Consider the following 21,400-nt stretch of genomic DNA (forward strand, 5'->3'; position numbering starts at 1 on the left):
GACCTAGCTGTTTACTTGACATTTTCACCAGCGTGCCCGGCAGGGACCACCCATCATACATGCCTGTCTCACTGAGCTTGCCTTCCATCCGCTGCCCAGGCCAGCTCTTCTTCTACTCATTCACATCCATCACGGCAAAGGGTCATTTACTTCCCTATAGCCAGAAGCTATAGCCAGATTCTTTGTTTTTCTCCAATTTCATCTACCCATCACCACATCTGTTTGTTCCTTTGAATGTTTCCCTTCGGGGTCAAGAAATGGCTCAGCACTTAAGAGAGCTTAGTATTCTTGTAGAGGACTCTGGTTCTGTTCCCAGCACAACCACCTGCACCTCCAGCTCCCGGGGGATCTGACACTTCTGCAGGCATGAGGCACACACACACACACACACACACACACACACACACACACACACACACACACACACCCCTCAAGTAAAGAATCTTCATGTCTGTGAAGTTGGAAACTGATTATAAATGTACCACAAGTGCTGGTCTATCTTCTGCCTTATCAACAAAATATCTGAGATGGGGCCGTGAATAGCGGCACTGGCCTTTAACTCCAGCATTCATGTCTGTGAGTTCGAGGCCAGCCTGGTTTACGTAGCAAGTTCCAGGCTAGCTAAGGCTACATAGTGAGACCCAGTCTCAAATGAATAAGCTTATAAGGAAAAGGCTTTTATCGCCAATGACCTGAGGATCTCCTACTAACCCTTGCCTGTTATGCCTTACACCCGCCTCTCAGAGAAGGACTCCTTGACATGTAGAATTTGGAGAGTAGTACATTTATCCAACCATACCACCATTCATCAGAAAACAAACAAACAAACAACCCAGGTGTGTACAAAGTGGTATATTTTCATAAAATAAGATCAGTCCTGCTACCTCACTCTACAGAGTGATCAGTTTCAAGGGGTCAATAAACGGAAAGAATATGGCCAGTGTCCCTCCCGCCCTTGCCCACCACAGCTCCTTCCCTCCCGGTTGCCACCATCCTCATCTCTGTTTTTCCCCTAGATTTTTATTCATTTTTCTGTGTGGCCTGAGTGTGTGTGAATGTACCACGTATGTGACCGGTGCCCTCAGAGGTCACCAGATGCCCTGGGCCTGGAGTTATGGATGTTTGTGAGCCACCATGTTGGGCCCGGGAATCAAAGCCTGGTATCCACCATGGGAGCAAAAGGTGTTCTTAATCACTGAGCCTCTCTCCAGTCCCCGCCCCCCACACACACACACACACACACACACACACACATACACACACACACACACACACGATTTTTTAAAAAGTTTTTCTAGACAGGGTTTCTCTGTGTTATCTTGGCTGTCCTGAACTCGCTTTGTAGATCAGGCTGGCCTCGAACTCACAGAGCTCTATCTGCCTCTGCCTCCCAAGTGCTGGAATGAAAGACATGTGCCACCACACCAGGCCACACACACATTTTGTTAAGACAAATTTTCCTGTAGCCCAGGTTAGTCTCAAGCCTACTATGTAGCCAAGGATGACCTTGAGTTTCTAATCCTTCTGCCTCTGATCCTGAATGCTGCTTTACGGGCCTGCATAACCATACTTGGTTGATGTGTATTTCAGGTGGAACCCGGGGCTTCATGCATCACAGGCCAGCACTCTACCCCCACCGACCTTCACTGATTTTGTTTGTTTTTTTGAGACAGGGGTTCTCTGTGTAGTCCTGGCTGTCCTGGAGCTCACTCTGTAGAGCAGGCTGGCCTTGAACTCAGACATTTGCCTGCCTCTTCCTCCCTAGTTCTGGGACTAAAGGTATGCACCACCGCCGCCGCTCAGCTGACCTTTTTTTTTTTTAATTGAAAAAAAAGTTCTCATAAAATACCTTCTGAGCACAAAGTTTTCTTCCCCCAACTCCTCCTTACCTCACCACCCACCAAACTACACACCTATTCTTTCTCTTTAAAAAATAAAAGAAAGAAGCCAGGCCTACTGGAGCTCACCTGTAATTCCAGCACTCTGGGAGGAGAGGCAGGTGGATCTCTATGAGTGTGAGGCCAGTCTGGTCTACATAGTGAGTCCAGGATAGCCAAGGCTACACAGAGAAGAAAAAAAAAAAAAAAAAAGCAAGCAAACAAAAACACGAAACCCAAATAAACAAGCAAAAGATGAATAAAGAAAAATTCTCAAACAAAACAATATGAGACAAAAATCTACAAAAATACCATGAAGTTCGTTTTGTGTTGGCCATAGCATGGGGCCTAGCCTGAAGCATGGTGAATATATCCAGTGAGACTACACTGGAAAAGATTAATTCTTTCATTGTAAGTGGCTACCATTTGCAGATAGGCTCTTGATTAGGGTAGGAGCCACTTCCTGTTTTAGTGCTAGGACCTCAACATCATTGTTTTTAAGTTTAATTTTGTCCTTCCCCCACCGTTTTTTGCTTTTTTGGTTTTTTATTTTCCAAGATAGAGTTTCTCTGTGTAACAGCCCTGGCTGTCCTGGAACTTGCATTGTAGACCAGGCTGGCCTTGAACTCACAGAGATCCACCTGCCTCTGCCTCCCGAGTGTTGATTAAAAGGTTGTGCACCACCACCATTGCCCCACCCCCCTTTTTTAGACAGTATCTCATGAGCCCAGGTGACCTTAGACACGTAGCGGAGGATGACTTTGAACTCCGGCTCCTCCTGCCTCTACCTCCTAAGTACTAGAAGGTGGTACTTAGTGTAGGTGCCACCGCCCTCCCAGCCTTATCTGGGCGTTTGAACTTTATGAAAGAGGACTTACACAGCATGTACTCTTTGGAGACTGATTACTTGGCTTGAGATTGTATGTCTGAGTCATCCGCGTTGTATGTTGGTAAGATACCTCTTGCTGTATAGCATTTCATGGTGTGACTGCTCCAGTTTATTTTCCTGCTGAGAGGTTTCTGGCTACTGTGAGTTGTGTTACTGTAAACATCCCCTAAACATTCTCTTCCTCCTCCTCCTCCTCCTCCTCTTCCTCTTCTTCCTTCTCTTCTTCTTTCTCCTCCTCCTTTTTTTTGTTTTTTTTGTGTGTGTGTGTGTGTGTGTGTGTGTGTGTGTGTGTGTGTGTGTGGTTTTTCTAGACAGGATTTCTGTGTGTAGCCTTAGCTGTCCTAGACTCGCTTTGTAGATCAAATTGGCCTCGAACTCACAGCCATCTGCCTGCCTCTGCCTCCCAAGTGCTGGGATTAAAGGCATGCGCCACCACTCCCGGCTGTTCTTTTTGGTTTTTTGAGAAAGGGTTTCTCTGTGTAGTTCTGGCTATCCTGAAACTCTCTCTGCAAACCAGGCTGGCCTTGAACTCACAGAGATCTGTCTGCCTCTACTATGAACATTCTTGCACATTAAAAAAAAAAAAAAAAGAATTTTTATTACATTATTTGTTTAGTGTGTGCGCGCGCGTACATGTATGTGTGTGTCCATGTGTGTGTGTGTGTGTGTGTGTGTGTGTGTGTGCTGTTGTTGTTGTTGCTACATTCATGCTGCAGCACATGTGTGGAGGTCAGAGGACAGCTCTTTGTAGTCTGTCCTCTTTGGAGTCCGTCCTCTCCTTCTACCTGGGATTATAGGTGTGTGCCACAATGCCTGGCTGGGACAGTTTTGAATAGGTCCTGGATTTTGCTGACTGTGTTTAATCATATCATCCTCACACGTACCTCGTAGCCTCAAGCTAGGCATTTCTAACTCCCTTACTTCGGTTCTAAGATCACAGGTGTGCTGGACTTTTTTCTTTGAGACAGGGTTTGTAGCCATGCTTGCTCTGGGACTTGGTATGTAGACCAGGCTGGCCCTGAACTCAGAAGATCCACCTGCCTCTGCCTCCTGAGTGCTGGGATTAACGGCACATGCCATCATGCCCCGCTGAACTGATTTTTTGTTCTTGTCATCACTGTTGTTGTTGTTGTTATATATTTGTTTTGTTTTTATTTTTCAAGACAGAGGGGTGTGTGTGTGTGTGTGTGTGTGTGTGTGTGTGTGTGTGTGTGTGTGTGTAGCCCTGGCTATCCTGAAACGTGTCTGGAACCAGGCTTGCTTTGAAATCACAAATATACTCCTGCCTCTGCCTCCTGAGTGCTGGGATTAACGGTGTGCACCAGAACTGCCCGAATTCTGGACTGCTTTTTTTTTTCTTTTTTTTTTTTTAAAAATGTATTTACTTTTATTTTATGTGCATTGATGTTTTGCCAGCATATAGGCCTGGTGAGGGTGTCAGATCTCCAGGAACTGGAGTATTCAGACAATTTTGAGCTCCCATGTGGGTGTTAGGAATTGAACCTGGGTCCCCTGGAAGAGCAGCCAGGGCTCTTAACCATCAGCTGTCTCTCCAGCCCCCTGGACTGACTTTTTTGTTTGTTTTGTTTTTTGAGACAAGGTTTCTCTCTGTAGCCTTGGCTGTCCTGGACTTGCTTTGTAGACCAGGCTGGCCTCGAACTCAAAGCGATCCACCTGCCTCTGCCTCCCGAGTGCTGGGATTAAAGGAGTGCGCCACCACGCCCCGGCTCTGGACTGATTTTTTAAATGCAGAAATAAGGTTCCCCTTGGGTCCTTATATTATATTAAAAGCCAACATTTTCTTTGTCGTTTACCACAGTTTCCATTTCCTGACTAGAACACTTTTGTTTGTTTTCCCCGCTGAACATTCCATGAAATCCCCAGGCTCAGAAATCTAAGGAAAGAAACCTACAGGAGAAGGGAGCCAATAGAAGGGAATTTGAAAGGGACCGCCGCCTTCCACAGTGAGAGCTACTCCCTCTGGTGGTCATTATGAGAAACTGTAGGCAGAAGGACTTAAGCGAGGGCTCGTGATGGCTCAGAAGCATGAGCCTTTGGGTTGGATCTGGGCTGACTGATCGTCCCTTGTCCTTCGTTGCTGGTTTTAACTGGAGACCAACTATCTGTTCCTGTCTGGGCACTGTCAGGATAGAGGATCCTGAGCCTCGGCGTTGAGTGTCAGGTACTATAAGGATGAGATATTACCTCATCTTCAGAGAAAGAAGCAAATTCAGAGGTGCAAATCACATCCGCTTACCCCAGCAATGGCACCTGCTGTGCTTTTTCTTGCTGTAATGAGATCACTGTGAAGCCACCTAGGTCCTGGCATTTTCTCTTTTCCTCACACAGGTGACCTTTCTCCTGACATGATGTCTCCCGTGATTTTTTTGTTTGTTTTATTTTTTGTTTGTTTGTTTGGTTTGGTTTGGTTTTTTGAGACAAGGTTTCTCTGTGCAGCCTTGACTGTCCTGGACTCACTTCATAGACCAGGCTGGCCTTGAACTCACAGAGATTCTCCTGCCTCTGCCTCCCGAGTGCTGGGATTACAGGCCTGTGTCACAGCATTACTGCTGTGCCTGGTTTTTTATGTAAGTACTGGGGATCCAATCTCAGGCCCCCATGCTTGCACAGGGAGCACTTACTGACTGAGCTAGCTCTCCTCTCCGAATATGTATTTATTCTTATGCTCTGCTTTATTATCACATTTTAAAGCCACTACCTTTTTCTGAGGGCTTAAATAATTTGTGTATTTTTTTTCCTTTTCTTTAAGACAGGATTTCTCTCTGTAGCCCTCGCTGTCCTGGAACTCTCTTAAAGTTTGACTCCTCTGTGAACTCAGGCCCCCAAACTACACGGGGAGAGGCTGGGAGCGCAGGCTCTTGCACACTCCGGTCTCATCTCCAGCCCCACAGCCACAGAGCTGTGGGAGGCGGTAAGTGGCGGCGGTGGGCTCACGTGATGCGCAATGGTTTCCTTCCCTCCACCCGTCTTTGCTTCACAGTCTGCTCAAGCACCAAGACACTGAGTTTGACCAGTTTCCCCCTCCATTTCTCGGGCTCTTGGCATGAGGACACCCAGGTGTCCGGTCCTGTGTGGGAAGGACTGGGAGGCCTGATTTCTTTATTGCTGACAGGTGCTGAGGCCTCCACACGGCTGGTGCTCTCACTTGGCCTGCCTGGCAAAGGTGTTTTCCCAACAGCCCTGCTCTCTCTTCACTATGCCCAATGTCTCCAGTTTCCTGTCTTTCTGCAGAGGTGCAGAAGGCAAAATGTATATTCTCTGGGCCGCATTCAACGCCGTGTTCTCTTATGTTCACCAAATGCAAATCGACTCCTGAAACACTCTTTCTCCTAACCGTTGCACTTGGCCTTATTATTTAAGCCCAAAGAGAAGGCTTATTTTTTAGAATAGAAAAAAAAATACTCAATTTGAACACTCATCATGAAACCGTCCGTGTCAGCAACCCAGCTTGATGGATTGCCACTGACGTATTTTCCTTACAGGAAGGGGATGGCTGGGGTCCAGCTTCTGTGCCAACTGTAGTCACTCTGCAAAAGATGATAGCACAACTTGGCCCAGCGTCTGCCCACCAATTTTTATGTGCTGCTCACATAACCATGGACAATGCTTCCCTGCCTGACAAGCAAAGAGCAGGCTCTCTAAAGAATGTTCCAGATGGCATTCTCGTAAGCAGTATCACCACCATCACATCCCATCTCCACCGCCATCATCCATCACTACCACCGCTACCACTACGATCATGGCCACTACCATCAGCATCAGCACCACCAATACCCTCATCACCACCACCGCTGTCATCACCATTATCATCATCACCATCACTACCCTCCCTACCATCATCTCCACCACCACCACCATGGCCACCGCCACGGCTAGCCCATCTCTATAATCACCACCATCACTGTCCCACTGTCCCACCTAGTCACCACCATTACCATCACGCCCACTAAAGCAGGTGGGTGAAGACAAGCATTTGCGAAAGAGTGAGGGGAACTTTCTGTTTGTTTGGTTTGGTTTGGTTTTTCTTGGTTTTTCAAGACAGGGTTTCTCTGTGTAGCCTTGACTGTCCTGGACTCGATTTGTAGACCAGGTTGGCCTTGAACTCACAGAGATCTGCCTGCCTCTGCCTCCTGAGTGCTGGGATCAAAGGCGTGCGCCACCACTGCCTGGCATGAGGGGAACTTTCAAATCTATGTGGCCAGTCCTCTCCATTTCCCTCCACCCTGTCTCCAAAGACCTCCTTGGCTTCTTTGCTGTCCTTAAACTTGTTCAGATCTGAACTCTGACCTAGATGATTCCCTCTTGTCTTTCTCTGACAAGGGTACCAATTTTCTTTCAGCGTGTTCCCTTTCTGGCCCTGTGATTGATCCATTTGATGAACTTTTTTCCCCTATTTGCCTTGTGATAAATCTAAGTATAGGAGGAAAATATGGTAAGTAAGGCCACATCTCAGGAACTCAAAGAGTTCAGTAGCTCAGGTGGGGGTGGGGTGGGAGGGGTGGGGGGCTGGGACAGTGGGGGGGGGGGGGCGGGGGATGGGGAGGAGTATAGGACTCATTACACAACAAGTAGGTTTTTATTTTCATTCACTTTCTGTCTTTCTTTGTTTTTCGAGACAGGGTTTCTTTGTGTAGCCCCTGCATATTTGACCAGGCTGGCCTCGAATTCAGCGATCCGCCTGCCTCTGCCTCCCCAGGGCTGGGATTAAAGGTTAATGAATAGGTTTTTTTTAAAGTGGGTAGGGTGATTCTAGAAAGGAATGAACTCCACACTATGGAATTGGAGTGACAGAAAAGGACTGAGGGGCCTCACATCAGGTTCTTTCCTGCAGTGGAAAGAGCCTAGTGTGTTTCAACAGCAGACGGGCAGCAGGTCACCTGGAGCACAGCCAACAACAGGGGACTGAGAGAAAGCGGGGTGCTTGCTCCTGTGAACAAGCCATGCTGGGTGTGGAAAGCCATAGTTCGGAGTCTAGATTTTATTCCAGGAACAGTGGGACCCCAGGAATGTGTTCCTCAAGGTGGGGATGACATGATCCTTGTGACAGATACACAAAGATCCCCAGGGTGCCAGGGACTCACAGGTGTGTCATGGCAGGCCCCCAGCAAAGTGCAGACCTCACCCCACTTGCTCTGTCACAAAGTCTGGGAGAGGAAGGCTTTGTCACACTTCTCAGAAAGCCACACTGGGCAGCCACCCTGCCAAAAAGCCCAGCGAAAGGAGAATGCTAGATCAGGCTCATTCATGAATATTAATACAATAATCCTTAACAGTTCAGCAGAAGAATCCTGAAGCACATTTAAAAGAACAATACATCACCACCAAACTGGTGTTCTATCAAAACAGCAAGCAGGGCTGAATAGGAACCGCTGTTATTATAATTAAACATGTTGACCAGTCAGAGTGGGAAAGACATGGTTGTCTATAAAGGGACCGGAAAATTATTTTAATAGGTTCATCCTCTCTTCTTGATTCCTTTTACAAGGTTTTCTGAGTCAAATAGAAGTTGATGTATAGTTTCTAAATATTTTATGTCGAAGTTCACCATCATGCTTAATGGGAATTACTGGAACATTCCTATTAAAGCCCAGAAAACTAATTCTAGAGATACAGAAAGGGTGATTGATAAGAGAAAGACGTGAGAATTACAAAAATGAGAAAGTAGGAAAATTCTCATTTATGTAGACAATAAATTCAAGGCAATTTACAGCTTACGAACAGTGGAGGGTTTTGAATGGTTTCTGAGAAGAGACCGGTATGTGAAAAATATTTGACACCCACGCTGCTTATTGTATTAGCTACTTTTCTCATTGCTGGGACAAAGTGCCTGATAACAAGCACTTTGAGAAAAAAAAAAAAAAGAAGGCTGGGCTGGAGCAGTGGTTCGGTGGTTGAGAGCCTGTACTGAGGTTGGTTCCCAGCACCTTTCTCAGGCAGCTCATAACTGCCTATAGTGCCAGATGCAGGGTGTCAGGGTGTCTGCTGCCTCCAGTCACCTGCACTCACATGCATACACTCACAGACAAACAGACACACATATGTGATTAAAAACAAAAATAGATGTTTTTAGAAGAGAAGAGAGGGTTTATTTTGGCTCATAGTTTGAGGGTACAATCCATGGTACTGGGATGGCATGGCAGCTGGTCACAGCATGCCCACAGTCAGGAGGTCAGGAGAGAGAGAGAGAGAGAGAGACAGACAGACAGACAGACAGAGAGAAATGATTCCAGGTGCGCAACTCAACTTTTTTTCCTTTTTAACTTAAAAAAAAAAAGAGAGAACTCAATTTTCTTTTCTTTCTTGTTTTTTTCCTTATCTTTTAAAAAGATTTATTTATTATTATGTATACAATGCTGAAGAGGGCATCAGATCACATTATAGATGGTCGTGAGCTACCATGTGGTTGCTGGGAATTGAACTCATGACCTCTGGAAGAGCAGTCAGTGCTCTTAACCGCTGAGCCATCTCTCCAGCCCCCTTCATTTTATTTCTATGCATGTATATGCCACATGTACTCAGACACCTTTTATGGGCAGAAAAGGGTGTTGGATTCCGTGGAGCTGGTGTTACAGATGGTAATGAGCTGCCCAGTGTGAGTGCTGGGCAGGGAGCTCAGGTCTTCCAGATGAGCAGCAAACATTCTTAAGCAGCGATCACCTCCCCAGCCTCGTCCTTTTCTTTCTTGAGATAGAGTCAGGCCTGGAACTCACTATGTAGAGCAAACTAACCTAGAACACACAGAGATCTACCAGCCTGTGCCTCCTGAGTGAGATGAAAGGCATGAGCCAGCTGACCCATGAAGATGGTGCTGTCCAAATTCAGAGTACCTCTTCCTTCCTCAGCAAACCCTCTCTTAGTGTGGAACAGACACACTCAGAGGTGTGTTTCCTGGGTAGTTCCGAATCCAGTCAAGCTCCAACAGCAGGATGCTGCGTAGTGAAAGTACATTCTTTCTTTCTTTCTTTCTTTTTTTATTAATTTATTCAGATTACAGCTCAATTGTCACTTGTATCCTCCCATTCCTCTCCCCCTCCTGCTTTCGCCCTATTCCCTTCCTCTAGGTCTAAGACCGAGGGGGACCCCCTCCCCCACTAGGAAGCCATGGGAAGATGTCCCACATCACAAACTATAGGGAAACGCACAATAGAAACCTGCAATATGCTGTAGTTTGAATCTTAAATGACTTCAAGAAACAAACCAGCATGTATTTGAGGCGCTGGTTCCCGGCTGTAGCTCTATTAGGAACAGGTGGAACTCCTGAGTCATGGGGCTTTCTCCAAAGAAGTTAGGGTACTGGGGACATGCCGTGGGAATGTTGGCATCTCCTCGTCCTCTGCCTCTGTTTACCATATTGTGCTGTTGTCAGGGGTGTGCAGGAGGAACAGCAGGACAGCTTTAGAACTCATGGAATGCGACCCATCAGTTAGCACAGCCAGGATGGGTGTGCCGCAAGATGCAGAGCCCCAGGCAGGACTACGCGTCCTGAGGACTTCGCGCTGTTATGGAGCATGGCTCTGCGTGTTGCCCTCGTGGTCCCCACAATATTATGTCCCTCATAATATATGAGTCGTATGGGAACTCTAAGAGGCTTCCAGCCCCTCGCTGGGGAGTATCACCGCCACTCATTATAACAATGCTTGATCTCTTTCAGGCGGTGCTGCTGGAGCTAATGATCCCCCCACCACCCTTAGAGAGAATCTGGAAGAGCAGACTGCTGAGTAAGGATAGGTAAAAATGTTTTTGCTAATGGCTCTGATGTAGAACACCCTAGGGAACAATCGGAAGTTCAGAAAAGTACACTCTTTTTTTTTTTTTTTTTTTTTTGGACTTTTTAATGAATATATTTTACAAGTACACCAGAGAATCATGCGATGCTGCCTGCATTGGATGCAATCCTGGACCACAAGTCTGCACAGTTCTTTGCAACTGGACCTGTGACAGCAGAACCTTTCATCTCGCCTTTATTGTTTACTGTGACCCCTGCGTTACCTTCAAAATAAAGAAACACCCCCATCTTTTCTTCGATATGATGTTCATTGTCGAATTACCACTGCTGGATGGACCTTTTTCCTTAATTCTGGTTTGCCCTTCTTAACTGTGGCCATCACCACCATCACCCACACCAGCTGCAGGAAGCCTGTTCAGCCGTCCTTTGATTCCCTTCACAGAGATGATATACAAATTTTTGGCTCCTGTGTTGTCAGCACAGTTGATCACAGCTCCTACCGGAAGACCCAGGGAAATCTGGAACTTCGCTCCGGGGGACCCGCCGCGTCCTCACTTCGACATCTTGAGCGCCCGGAAAGAGTCAGAAAAGCGAAAAGTACACGCTTAATAGTTAAGCTTGGGTAGCTAGGCACGGTGGCACATGCCTCGAATCCCAGCCCTGTCTCGAAAAACCAAAAAAAAAACAAAAACAAAAACAAAAAAAGTTAAGCTAGGGACTGTAAAAGTTGGTGAGCAAGAACAATGCCCCGATTAGCACGAGCTGCCATGACTCTCTCAATGAAGCTGGGCTTCAAGGCAGCCAAGGCTACACAGAGAAACCCTGTCTTGAAAAACAAAACAAAACAAAACAAAACAAAAAAACACAAAGAAAAGTTAGACATGCAGACTATCGATCCCAGCAATTATGCTACTGAGAGACAAATAGAGAAATTAATAGAATACGTGTACATAAACATTCATAAGTATAATGCTTTAACTGTCCCAACTAAAAACAGCTCAAATGTTCTTCCACAAAAACAAAACGCAGTCTATGTAGGCAATAGAATCCCACAAAACACCTCATAAAACTTTTTTTTCCCATTAAAATTGTCAAGAATTGGTCTGACTGACTCAAAAATGAATATGGAACAATGAAGGGCAACTTACAATGCACAGGGAGCACATAGAGGTGCAGGGGTACAGGGTGTGCTGGCTCACTCAGTGTTGTGTCACAGCGTGGAGTGGGAACTGACATTTAGCAAGGACTCAGAAATATGTGAAAAGATAAATAACAACATAGAAAATGAGGAGGAGGAGGAGAGGGAGGGAGGTGGGGAGGGAGAGGGAGAGGAGGAGGAAGGGGAGGAGGAGGAGGAGGAGGAGAAATTTAATACCCACAATACTTTGTATCATTAGTCCAGAAGTAAGTACATAGAGCAATAAAACAGAATGTGATGTTTCTAGGCAGATCCTCATGAGTACAAAACTTACCGTGTGCTGGAGGAAGAATTTTTCTGTCAGAAAAGAAAGAGTATACTGCTCAAAGAACCCTCCTCCCTCTCTTTCCTCCTTGCTCCCCTGCCTCTCTCCCTCCCTCCCTACTTCTCTCTCTCTCTCTCTCTCTCTCTCTCTCTCTCTCTCTCTCTCTGAGACAGGGCCCCACTAAGTAGCTGGCCTTGAACTCGCAGTGATTTGCCTGCCTCTGGTTCCCAAGTGCTGGGATTAAAGATATGTACTACTATACCAGACTTTACAGTGCTATCCCCAGTAGGGTGTGTACTCGGCTACTAGCCACAGGAAGCTGATCTACCAAAAATGGGCTTATTTTTCTCATAAAAAAAAATTCTAAATCTGAACAAAAGAAGACGAAAGGCAAGCAGAACCCCAGAAGGTCAGTGTAAGCCCTGCGGTGCCACTGGCAGGTCTAGGTTCCTTCTGTCTGCACCTCAACAATCCTTAGGCCGCAATTTCTGCTCTCAAGCTTGTTGCCTCATGCAGACAAACAGGGATCTGTTTCCAGCACATGTCCAGTTTTCACAAATGAAGGCAGCAGGGAGAGGAAGAAAACACTTATATCGGAAAGCCAATATTTTCTCAGAAACTAAGGGTCTTCTGTTTATCCCTCATTGGAAAAACCCATGTCATATGACTACCTTTGGCTGTAAGGAAGTCTAGAAAAAAAAGAATGGTTAGACCAAACTGAAATAACCCAGGGGCAGGGACTCTAGGCAAGAAGAGAGTTTTGCTATATGACTTCACATCACAAGCAAAACAAAACTCTGAAATAAGTCACTTGAGAGAGAGGCTGGAGCTAACAGCACATGCTGCCTTTGCAGTGGGCTCCCAGCACCATGTCAGGTGACTCACAAGCATCTGTGACTCCAGGAGATCTGATGCCCTCTTCTGGCCTCTTTAGGCTCCTGTATTCATGTGCGCAGACACACACAAACATATCTCTCTCTCTCTCTCTCTCTCTCTCTCTCTCTCTCTCTCTCTCTCTCTCTCTCTCTCATGCCTTTAATCTCTGCACTTAGGGACCAGAGACAGGAGGATCTCTGTGAGTTGGTGGCTACCCTGGTTTACATAGTGAGTTCCAAGATAGCCAAGGCTACATAGAGAAAACCCTGTCTCAAAAAAAAGAAAAACAAAAACAAAAAACAAAATAAATATATAAAACATATGAGGCCATCAGTGGAGAGGCAGTTCCTTAAAGAGCCACTTATTGGAGAGCTGAAGATGATGCACTGGCTAGTAGCACTTGACGCTCTTGCAGAGAACCAAGGTTCAGTTCTCAGGACCTATATGGTGGCTTACAACTATCAGTAACTCCAGTTCCAGGGGAACCAAGGATATATATACATACATGCATGCAAATTACTCATACTCGTAAAATAAAGTAACTCTTAATTTTTATTTTAGTTCACCTGTCTCCACTCACAGTCCTAGGGTAACAGACACATGCAATCTTGTCCAATTTTTATGTAAGTTCTGGGGGCCTGAATTTAGGTCTTCATACTGGTCCAGCCAGCCCTTACCCACTCAGCCATCTCCTCAGCCTTGAGAAAGTCTCCTAAGGGTTGATAGCATTCAGGGGAAAAATGCTAAGTGCTCATTTATTATAGATTCGTGTATACTTAAGAAATGCACACAAACGTGCATTTATACCTCCTTCCACATGATGGCAACACTGGAGGAAGGCAGGCAAGGAATGTGTTTAAGATGGAATTTAATACTGGAGGAAGGCAGGTAAGGAGTGTGTTTAAAGATGGAATTTAAAATGTTTCTGGGCCATTTTATTTAAGGTCATCTCAGATCTATCACCAAGGACTCCCACTTGGAAAAACCGGACAACATAAGCCTCAAAATAAAAGTGAGGCCTGGTGTGGTGGCGCACGCCTTTAATCCCAACACTCTGGGAGGCAGAAGCACATGGATCTCTGTGAGTTTGAGGCCAGCCTGGTCTACAAAGTGAGTTTAGGACAGCCAAGGCTACACAGAGAAACCCTGTCTCGAAAAACAAAACAAAACAAAATAAAAAGGTGAAATAAAGGGTTAAGCCCGCAGGAAAACCACTCATGAATCTGATAATGGTATAAACAAAGATGCCAGCTAGGAAATGTGGAAGGAATAATGGAGTCATAAAAATCACTTGACAAACATTAGCATAGTAAATGTGCTAGGCAAGAGATAGCAATAGCTGTTAAAATTAACGGATGAAGTTCCATGAGTAGCGAAAGAGTTGCAGAGTGTCGGGTGATCTTGCTTAGTGTAATATTTGGATCTGATCATGAAAGACAGACTACTTAGAAATCTGAGGACTTTATAGTTGTTTTAAAATGTCTTCAAAGTGCTCTCATGTGGTCTAAAGGAACTTTTTTTTAGTTCAACAAAAAGAAGACGTGTTTACTGTGTATCTTGCCTGTTTGGGTTCTGGAACAGAATACCGTAGATCCCGTGCTAAAACAACAAGTGTTCATTTCCCACAGTCCCAGGGCCTAGGAAGTAGGAGATCAAAGCACGGATAGAAGTGGTGTTCAGTGAGGGCCCATTTCCTGCTTTGCAGATGCTGAGAACATGTGACTCCAGCCTCTCCCTCTTCTCATGAGGATATTTTTCTGTTGGGGAAGTGTCCATCCTCATGACCTAATCTATATTTCCCCTAATGCCAGCGGCTTAGGGTTAGGGTTTTAACATAGGTGTTTGTTGGATGCATACATTTCATCTATGATAGCTTATAGCAACAACCAGTGTGCCTGTGTGTGTGCGTGCACGTGCGTGTGTGTGTGTGCTCATGTGTGTGTGTATATGTGAGTCTGTGTTTTCTAGCTTCTAATATTTAATCTAATACTCTAATATTCATTTGTTTTATGATTCTGGAACTCTGTCATTTCATTACTTTGAGATTCTAGGACACCAAATAAGTATTTTATGATGCTAAAATATTATCATTATTTTATTCTGCTTTCAGGGTTCAAAGGTGCCGCTACCCTTCTTTCTTTCATTCCTCCTTCTGATCTCACGGCAACCACAGCAGATGTCCTGTGAGTCCTCTCAGGCCCCATAGCTTCACCACTGAAGTCTTGAGACTGAGCCCCATAGCCCCCAATGCAGATGGGGAACGCCCAGCATTTCACCATAAAGCATGAAGCCAATAGGCCCCTGTGATATATAAGGGAGGGTCTAACTTCTAGGCTATCTTTAAAACTGATTCAAATATGATCACACTTTTGAGATGGCTTATGCTCTTTTATTTTAATCTGCTGGGTGAAGAATTACATCTGCATTTTTCTGCCTAATAAACCAGTGCTCACTCCTAAGATAAACTCTATTAAGTATTAGATGTATGTATTTATTTAGTTATGTATTATTTATTTACTTTGAGTGTGTATGTGTGTGGGTGTGGGTGTGCCCTAGCATGCACATGGAGGTCGGAGGACAATCCCTTGAACAGATCCCTCACCAAAGAAGTTGTACTGGAGCAAATTGGTAAAAGGAAAAAAAAAAAAACCTCAATATAATATGTTGCAAGAGACTTACAAATTAAAGCAAAATGAAACCAAAACACAGTCAGCACCAAATATCATCAAAGGGTGGAGAGACAGGAGCTCTCATTTGTTAATACTGAGAACTCAAAGCTGTTACAACCACTGTGGGAAACAGTTTGCTTTGTTAAAAAAAAAAACAAAAAAAACTAACCATCTTTTGGCCATGTGATCCCAATCCTGCTGCTTGATAATTACTCAAAGGAGTTCAAAGCTTGTGTCAGTACAAAAACCTATACACTGTTTTGGCAGCTATATTTATAATTCCCAAACATTGATGCAACCAGCATGCCATTCAGCAGCTGAATGGATAAATAAACTGGTATATCCACATAAAGTAATATTACTTAGTACAGAAAAAAGAAAGGAGATGCCAAGCCATGGAAAGATACGAAAGATTCTTAGGGCTTATTACTAAGTCAGAGCAAATCTGAAACCCTGCTTACTGTTTGCCTGTATTATAAAGGATGGGGTCTACCTCTAAGGGACAACATGACTTTGCCTCCTCCTTAAGGGTTAACCCAGTGGGACAGCTCAGGGAGCTGATTTGGGGATCACCACTAGGAAGGCATATTCACCTTATGATAATGTACTCTTTTTTCCCAGAACTCTGCTCTCCTAAGGCAGTCTCTTGCACAAGCATGAAGACACGAGTTCAAATTCTACTCAGTGAAGTAAAAATCAGGGTGTGGCCAGGTGGGCACCTGGGACCCCAGCCCTGTGAGGGGCAGAGCCTGGAGAAGTGCAGGGGCCTGCTGGCCAGCCAGCCTAGCTCCAGACTCACAGAGAACCCTTGTCTCAAGGGAACGGAGCAGAGAACGATAGAGAAGAATAGCCAATGTCCTCCCTTAGACACACACACACACACACACACACACACACACACGTACATACCACAAGTAAAAAGTAAATAAGTAAAAGTAAATAAAAGTAAATAAGTAACAGGAATTTTTAGAAAATGAATTGACTTTTTTTTTTTTTTTAAACGAGGAAGCAAGGGAGCAGGCTTCTCAGTGGCTTACGTGGGAGGCTTTGCCTGTGAGACTTCTAGATAGGTCATTTATATATTAACAGCTGCTGCCAAAGGAGCCACTTTCATATGCCAGGTACTGCAGCTTATGTTTCTAGTGAATTGTGGTCATTTCAGTTTTCAGAAAAACTTTGCAACTTTAGAATCGACATCCCTCGTTCAGGGATTGAAATTGAGAGGCAGAGGTTGCCATGATTTGCCCATGCTTTACAGCCAGAAGTACAGAAAGCAGGACTTCACGCCTCTGCTCTGAGTACTGAACTCTCCTCATGAAAGAAAGCATGCTGAAGCACCTGTTAACTCCTCCACTCCTCATGAGGGGACCACAGCCCAGAGACAACCCAAGTCACAGCGAGAATGCCGGACACAAACCAGGCCCATTAGATTCCAAAATCTGTTCAACTCCACCGTAGGAAATAAGGCAGAAAATGACAGAGAATCCCTTCAGGGAAGGCCTTGCCCTTTCCTAGGGGACTGACTTCCATCCAGCAGCTCACCTCCCCACTTAGACCCCATTCCAGAATCTTCCTTTCTCTTCTTTTCCCCCAGAGTAGCTTCTGGGTTGAAGAAGAACCAGTTTTTCCCTGGGAGGGTAGAAGACAGTGTCTCAGGGATTGCTTAGAGAAGGAACGGCCAGAGTAGCACTAACCTGCATCTTGGGATCTCATACGTCTAGGGAGCCCTGTACACACACACAGGCAAGGCTTAGGCCAGGAGCCAGCATTGAGTGTAAGCACAGCCTGGTGACTGACTAATAACAGCAGCTTCCCTTTTGAAAGTATCTGTTCAGGCTCTGAAGAGATGGCTGGGTGGTAAAACAAACAAACAAACAAAACAAACAAATAACCCCCCCAAAAAAACCCTAAAACACTGTAATGATGTTCCAGAGGAGCCGAGTTTGGGTCCCAACATTCACATTGGGATGGAATGGAAGCTCACAATCGCCTGCAACACTAGGGGACTCTGAGACTTCTGGCCTCAGCAGGCACCATCACCGACGTGCATATACCCACACATAGACACAAGCACATAATTAAAAGTAAAATAGATTTTAAAAGAACAAAAGCATCTAATTTGGAACAGACATTCCATTGGGGAGGAAGTTCTTATACTTTTTTTTTTTTTTTTTTTTTTTTTTTTAAGCAGCCAGTGATTTTACAAAAGAAGAGCCTCAGTCCAGGATATGAAGCTAGCAACCCAAGGACAGCAAGTCCTCAGGAGCTTGGGACTTGAACCTATCATGGACCTAGTTCTGCTGTTGCCTGGGAACAGAGGAGGGAGGAGCTGACAGAGAGAAAGGAGGAGGGTACAGGGAGAGGGCAACCTCTCAGCAGCTCGGGCTGACGACAGCAGGTGATTTTTTTTTTTTTTTTTTTTTTTCTGCAGCGCGCACACTCTAAGCATCTTTTCTTGATCATCCCCCGCCCCCCCCCCCTTGCTGAGCCGCAAAAAAGGGTGGGGCCGCCTCTCTGCAGCAGAGACGGCGGCGGCAGCGGCTGCGGCATCACCAGGGCTATCGATACAGCGGAGGAGGCAGCTGGGCTCTTTGCTCTGTCTGGGTTGGAGGTGACCGCTGACAAATCTTGCTAGGCGGCCAGCTGAATCAGACGGAAGAGAGACACAAGCCTGTTTGCGAATCCTGCCCAGCCTTTTCTCTGCGCCATGGCTTAAGCCCACAGACTTCTTGCCAAGCAGCTCCTTGCTCGGCCGGGGTCTGCGCGACACAGCAGCCGCAGAGAGGGCGCGCCCAGACGCCCTAGGCCTGGACTCAGGGACGCCGAGCCTCTCTTCCATCCTTCACGGTCCACAGCAGGTCCTCTGCGGAAGGCGTTTGTAGCCGGTAATCTAGAGACTTTACGGACTTTAAGCTATACCTCGTCCCCAGGTGCTCTTTGAGGGAGGAGGACGAGGCAAACCGCTGCTAGAGGGAGGAAGCGGTGGGAAACACATTGGCTGGTCTGGGTTGGGGTTAAAGGGAGATTGGAGGTTTGATTTAGGACCACAAAAAGAGACAGGGCAGGTTTTGCGCCTGGCATCATGGCGTGGCCCTGCATCACAAGGGCCTGCTGCATCGCCCGTTTCTGGAACCAGCTGGACAAGGCGGACATTGCGGTGCCGCTGGTTTTCACTAAGTATTCGGAGGCCACAGAACATCCAGGCGCCCCACCGCAGCCGCTAGCGTCGCTGCAGCCGGCGCTAGCGCCCCCTTCGCGCGCTGTCGCCATAGAAACACAGCCGGCCCAGGGAGAGTCGGATGCAGTTGCCCGGGCAACCGGGCCGGCACCCGGGCCCAGCGGCGACCGCGAGACTGCAGCCGCCCCCGGCCGGAGCGGGCTGGGCCTGGGCGCAGCCTCGGCCTCCACTTCCGGCTCAGGCCCGGCGGACTCGGTGATGCGACAAGACTACCGTGCCTGGAAGGTGCAGCGGCCCGAGCCCAGCTGCCGGCCGCGCAGCGAGTACCAGCCATCCGACGCGCCCTTCGAGCGCGAGACCCAGTACCAAAAGGACTTCCGCGCCTGGCCGCTGCCCCGCCGCGGGGACCACCCCTGGATCCCCAAGCCGGTGCAGATCCCTGCGACTTCGCAGGCTTCCCCGCCTGTTCTCGGAGTGCCCAAGCGTCGGCCTCAGAGCCAAGAGCGCGGGCCCGTGCAGATCTCAGCTGAAGCCCGGGACCCGGAGGGCGCTGGAGGAGCTGGGGTGCCGGCGGCGGGAAAGGCGTCCGGTGCAGACCAGCGCGATGCACGCAGGAAGACCGGACCAGCGTGGATGGTGACTCGTACCGAAGGGCACGAGGAGACGCCCCTGCCCCCTGCCCAGTCCCTGACCCAAGAAGGCGGCCCTGCAGCTGGAAAGGCATCCGGTGCAGACCATCGTGACACACGCAGGAAGGCCGGGCCTGCATGGATGGTGACTCGCACCGAAGGGCACGAGGAGAAGCCTCTGCACCCAGCCCAGTCCCAGACCCAGGAGGGCGGCCCTGCAGCTGGAAAGGCATCTGGTGCAGAGGAGCGCGACACTAGGAGGAAGGCCGGACCGGCCTGGATGGTGCGTCGCTCCGAGGGACACGAGCAGACACCCGCTGCCCATGGCCAAGCCACAGGACCAGAAGGAGGCAAAGGGCGCGCCGTGGCAGATGCCCTCAACAGGCAAATCCGGGAGGAGGTGACAAGTACAGTGAGCAGCTCCTACAGGTGAGACAGGGGCAGCAGGTGATGCTGCTCATCCTCATCCCTGGTCATCCAGGGTTCATTTCTCATTCTGCCTCCTCTCCAGTGCCGGACCACGCCCTCTCTCTAGCCACATTCCAGAACCCTCACAACCCAGGCCTCTCTGCCCCGCCCCATAGGAAAGCCCTTAACATTTTCCACCGTGGTCTTCCCAGCTGTTCTTTGTACCATCCCTAAGCCACATTTTCCTCCTTGTTGATTAGTACCCTGCCTGCTCCACAGAGACCCTGTCTCTTTACTCCCAGCTAATGGGCGCTTTTCTCTGCTCGTCGTCCCCCCCCCCCCCCCCCCCCCCGTTCACCTGGATACTGGATACTGACCCCTAATTGGCTCCATTGTTCCCCGTTCACTTCTATCCATGCGACCCTTTCTCCTCCCGAGTCCCTTTCATTCTCTTGACCTCTTATGTGCTTCCTCTCCCAGTACCTGGCTGACACTCAAGCGCCACACCCTTTTCTACATTCCCCACGCGCTCCTTACAAACGACTCTTCTATTCAACCACTACTGCTTTGAAGTCATTTCCCTCTGGCTTCTTCAGTAGCATTGACACATTGAGCAAGCCTCTTAACCTTTCTGGGCCTCAAGCTAATAAGTATCTTAGGACAAGTTCTGATTTAAACCGACGTATTCTGTACAGTTTTGAGTATTGACTAAAAGCCAAACATTGCACTAGCCGTTGGGAGGACCAAGAGAGGTGACTCAGGAGGATTGGCCATGCCTGAGATGGAGTGGAATTTTTTTTGTTTCTATTATATTCTACATGATGCCTCCTTATTCTAATTTCTGCTTCCTAGATATCCCCAGCTCTCGTGCCTCTTGAGGCAGCTCCTTTCTCCCTGTGTTCAGTATATGTATTTCTTTTTTTTTCTTTTTCTTTCTTTCTTTTTTTTTCTTTTTCTTTTTTCTTTTTCGAGACAGAATTTCTCTGTGTAGCCTTGACTATCCTGGACTCACTTTGTAGACCAGGCTGGCCTCGAACTCACAGCGATCTGCCTGCCTCTGCCTCCCGAGTGCGGGATTAAAGGCGTGCACCACCAAGCCCAGCAAGTATATGCATTTCTTATCCTCTTGGGCACATTCACATTCCTGGCGAATGGATGCTTTCAATCATAGAAACATCCCCCATCTTCATCCCACACCGTCACCCCTCCCATTACCACCAGTTTCTACAATTCTCCCTGTGCTGTGGCCTTGGCCTTTCAGCCTGCTTTCTCACCTTTCATCCATCCAATGCATATTTCCGACTGTTTAGCTTTGGGGCCTTAATTTATGTTTCAACCAACATCAGTTAACTGATAAGTCCTGGTTGACTTGAACCTGTAACACTGGCCTTGGGTTTCTGAAGAAGCAGATGTGGTGTCTGATGAGTGATTGAGCTAGTGTTGTGCAGGTGTGGCTCCTGGAGTCCTTCCTTAATGCCATGGTCAGTTGGTGCCTTTTTTCCTACAAGTGTGAAAGGAAGGGCTGTAGAGTTGGTGTCTTCTGCAAACACTGTATGTGATCTCTTCAGTGGACGAGACAAGCACCCTTTGACCTCTGCATCAGAATTCCAAGGCTTCCTGCATTCTGCCTCCCACTAGGTACCTGTCTCTGGGTTAACTGGTAT

The 21,400-nt window shown here is 47.2% G+C and overlaps 1 protein-coding gene and 1 pseudogene across 1 annotated transcript in view; one reads left to right on the top strand and one right to left on the bottom strand.

Annotated features, from left to right (window-relative positions):
• Window positions 1-10,622: 10,622 nt before the first annotated feature.
• On the bottom strand, window positions 10,623-11,076 carry LOC127192140 (60S ribosomal protein L23-like; annotated as a pseudogene).
• A 6,878-nt stretch (window positions 11,077-17,954) lies between these two features.
• Map6 (microtubule associated protein 6) overlaps window positions 17,955-21,400 on the top strand; it is a 71,537-nt gene continuing 68,091 nt past the window's right edge. Inside the window, exon 1 of the mRNA XM_051149007.1 lies at window positions 17,955-19,757. Within this exon, the coding sequence (XP_051004964.1) occupies window positions 18,604-19,757 (1,154 nt within the window). The 5' untranslated portion in view covers window positions 17,955-18,603. The remainder of the gene's footprint in view (window positions 19,758-21,400) is intronic.

The sequence above is a fragment of the Acomys russatus genome, chromosome 7 (genome assembly GCF_903995435.1).
Source record: "Acomys russatus chromosome 7, mAcoRus1.1, whole genome shotgun sequence".
NCBI classification, from domain to species: Eukaryota; Metazoa; Chordata; class Mammalia; order Rodentia; family Muridae; genus Acomys; species Acomys russatus.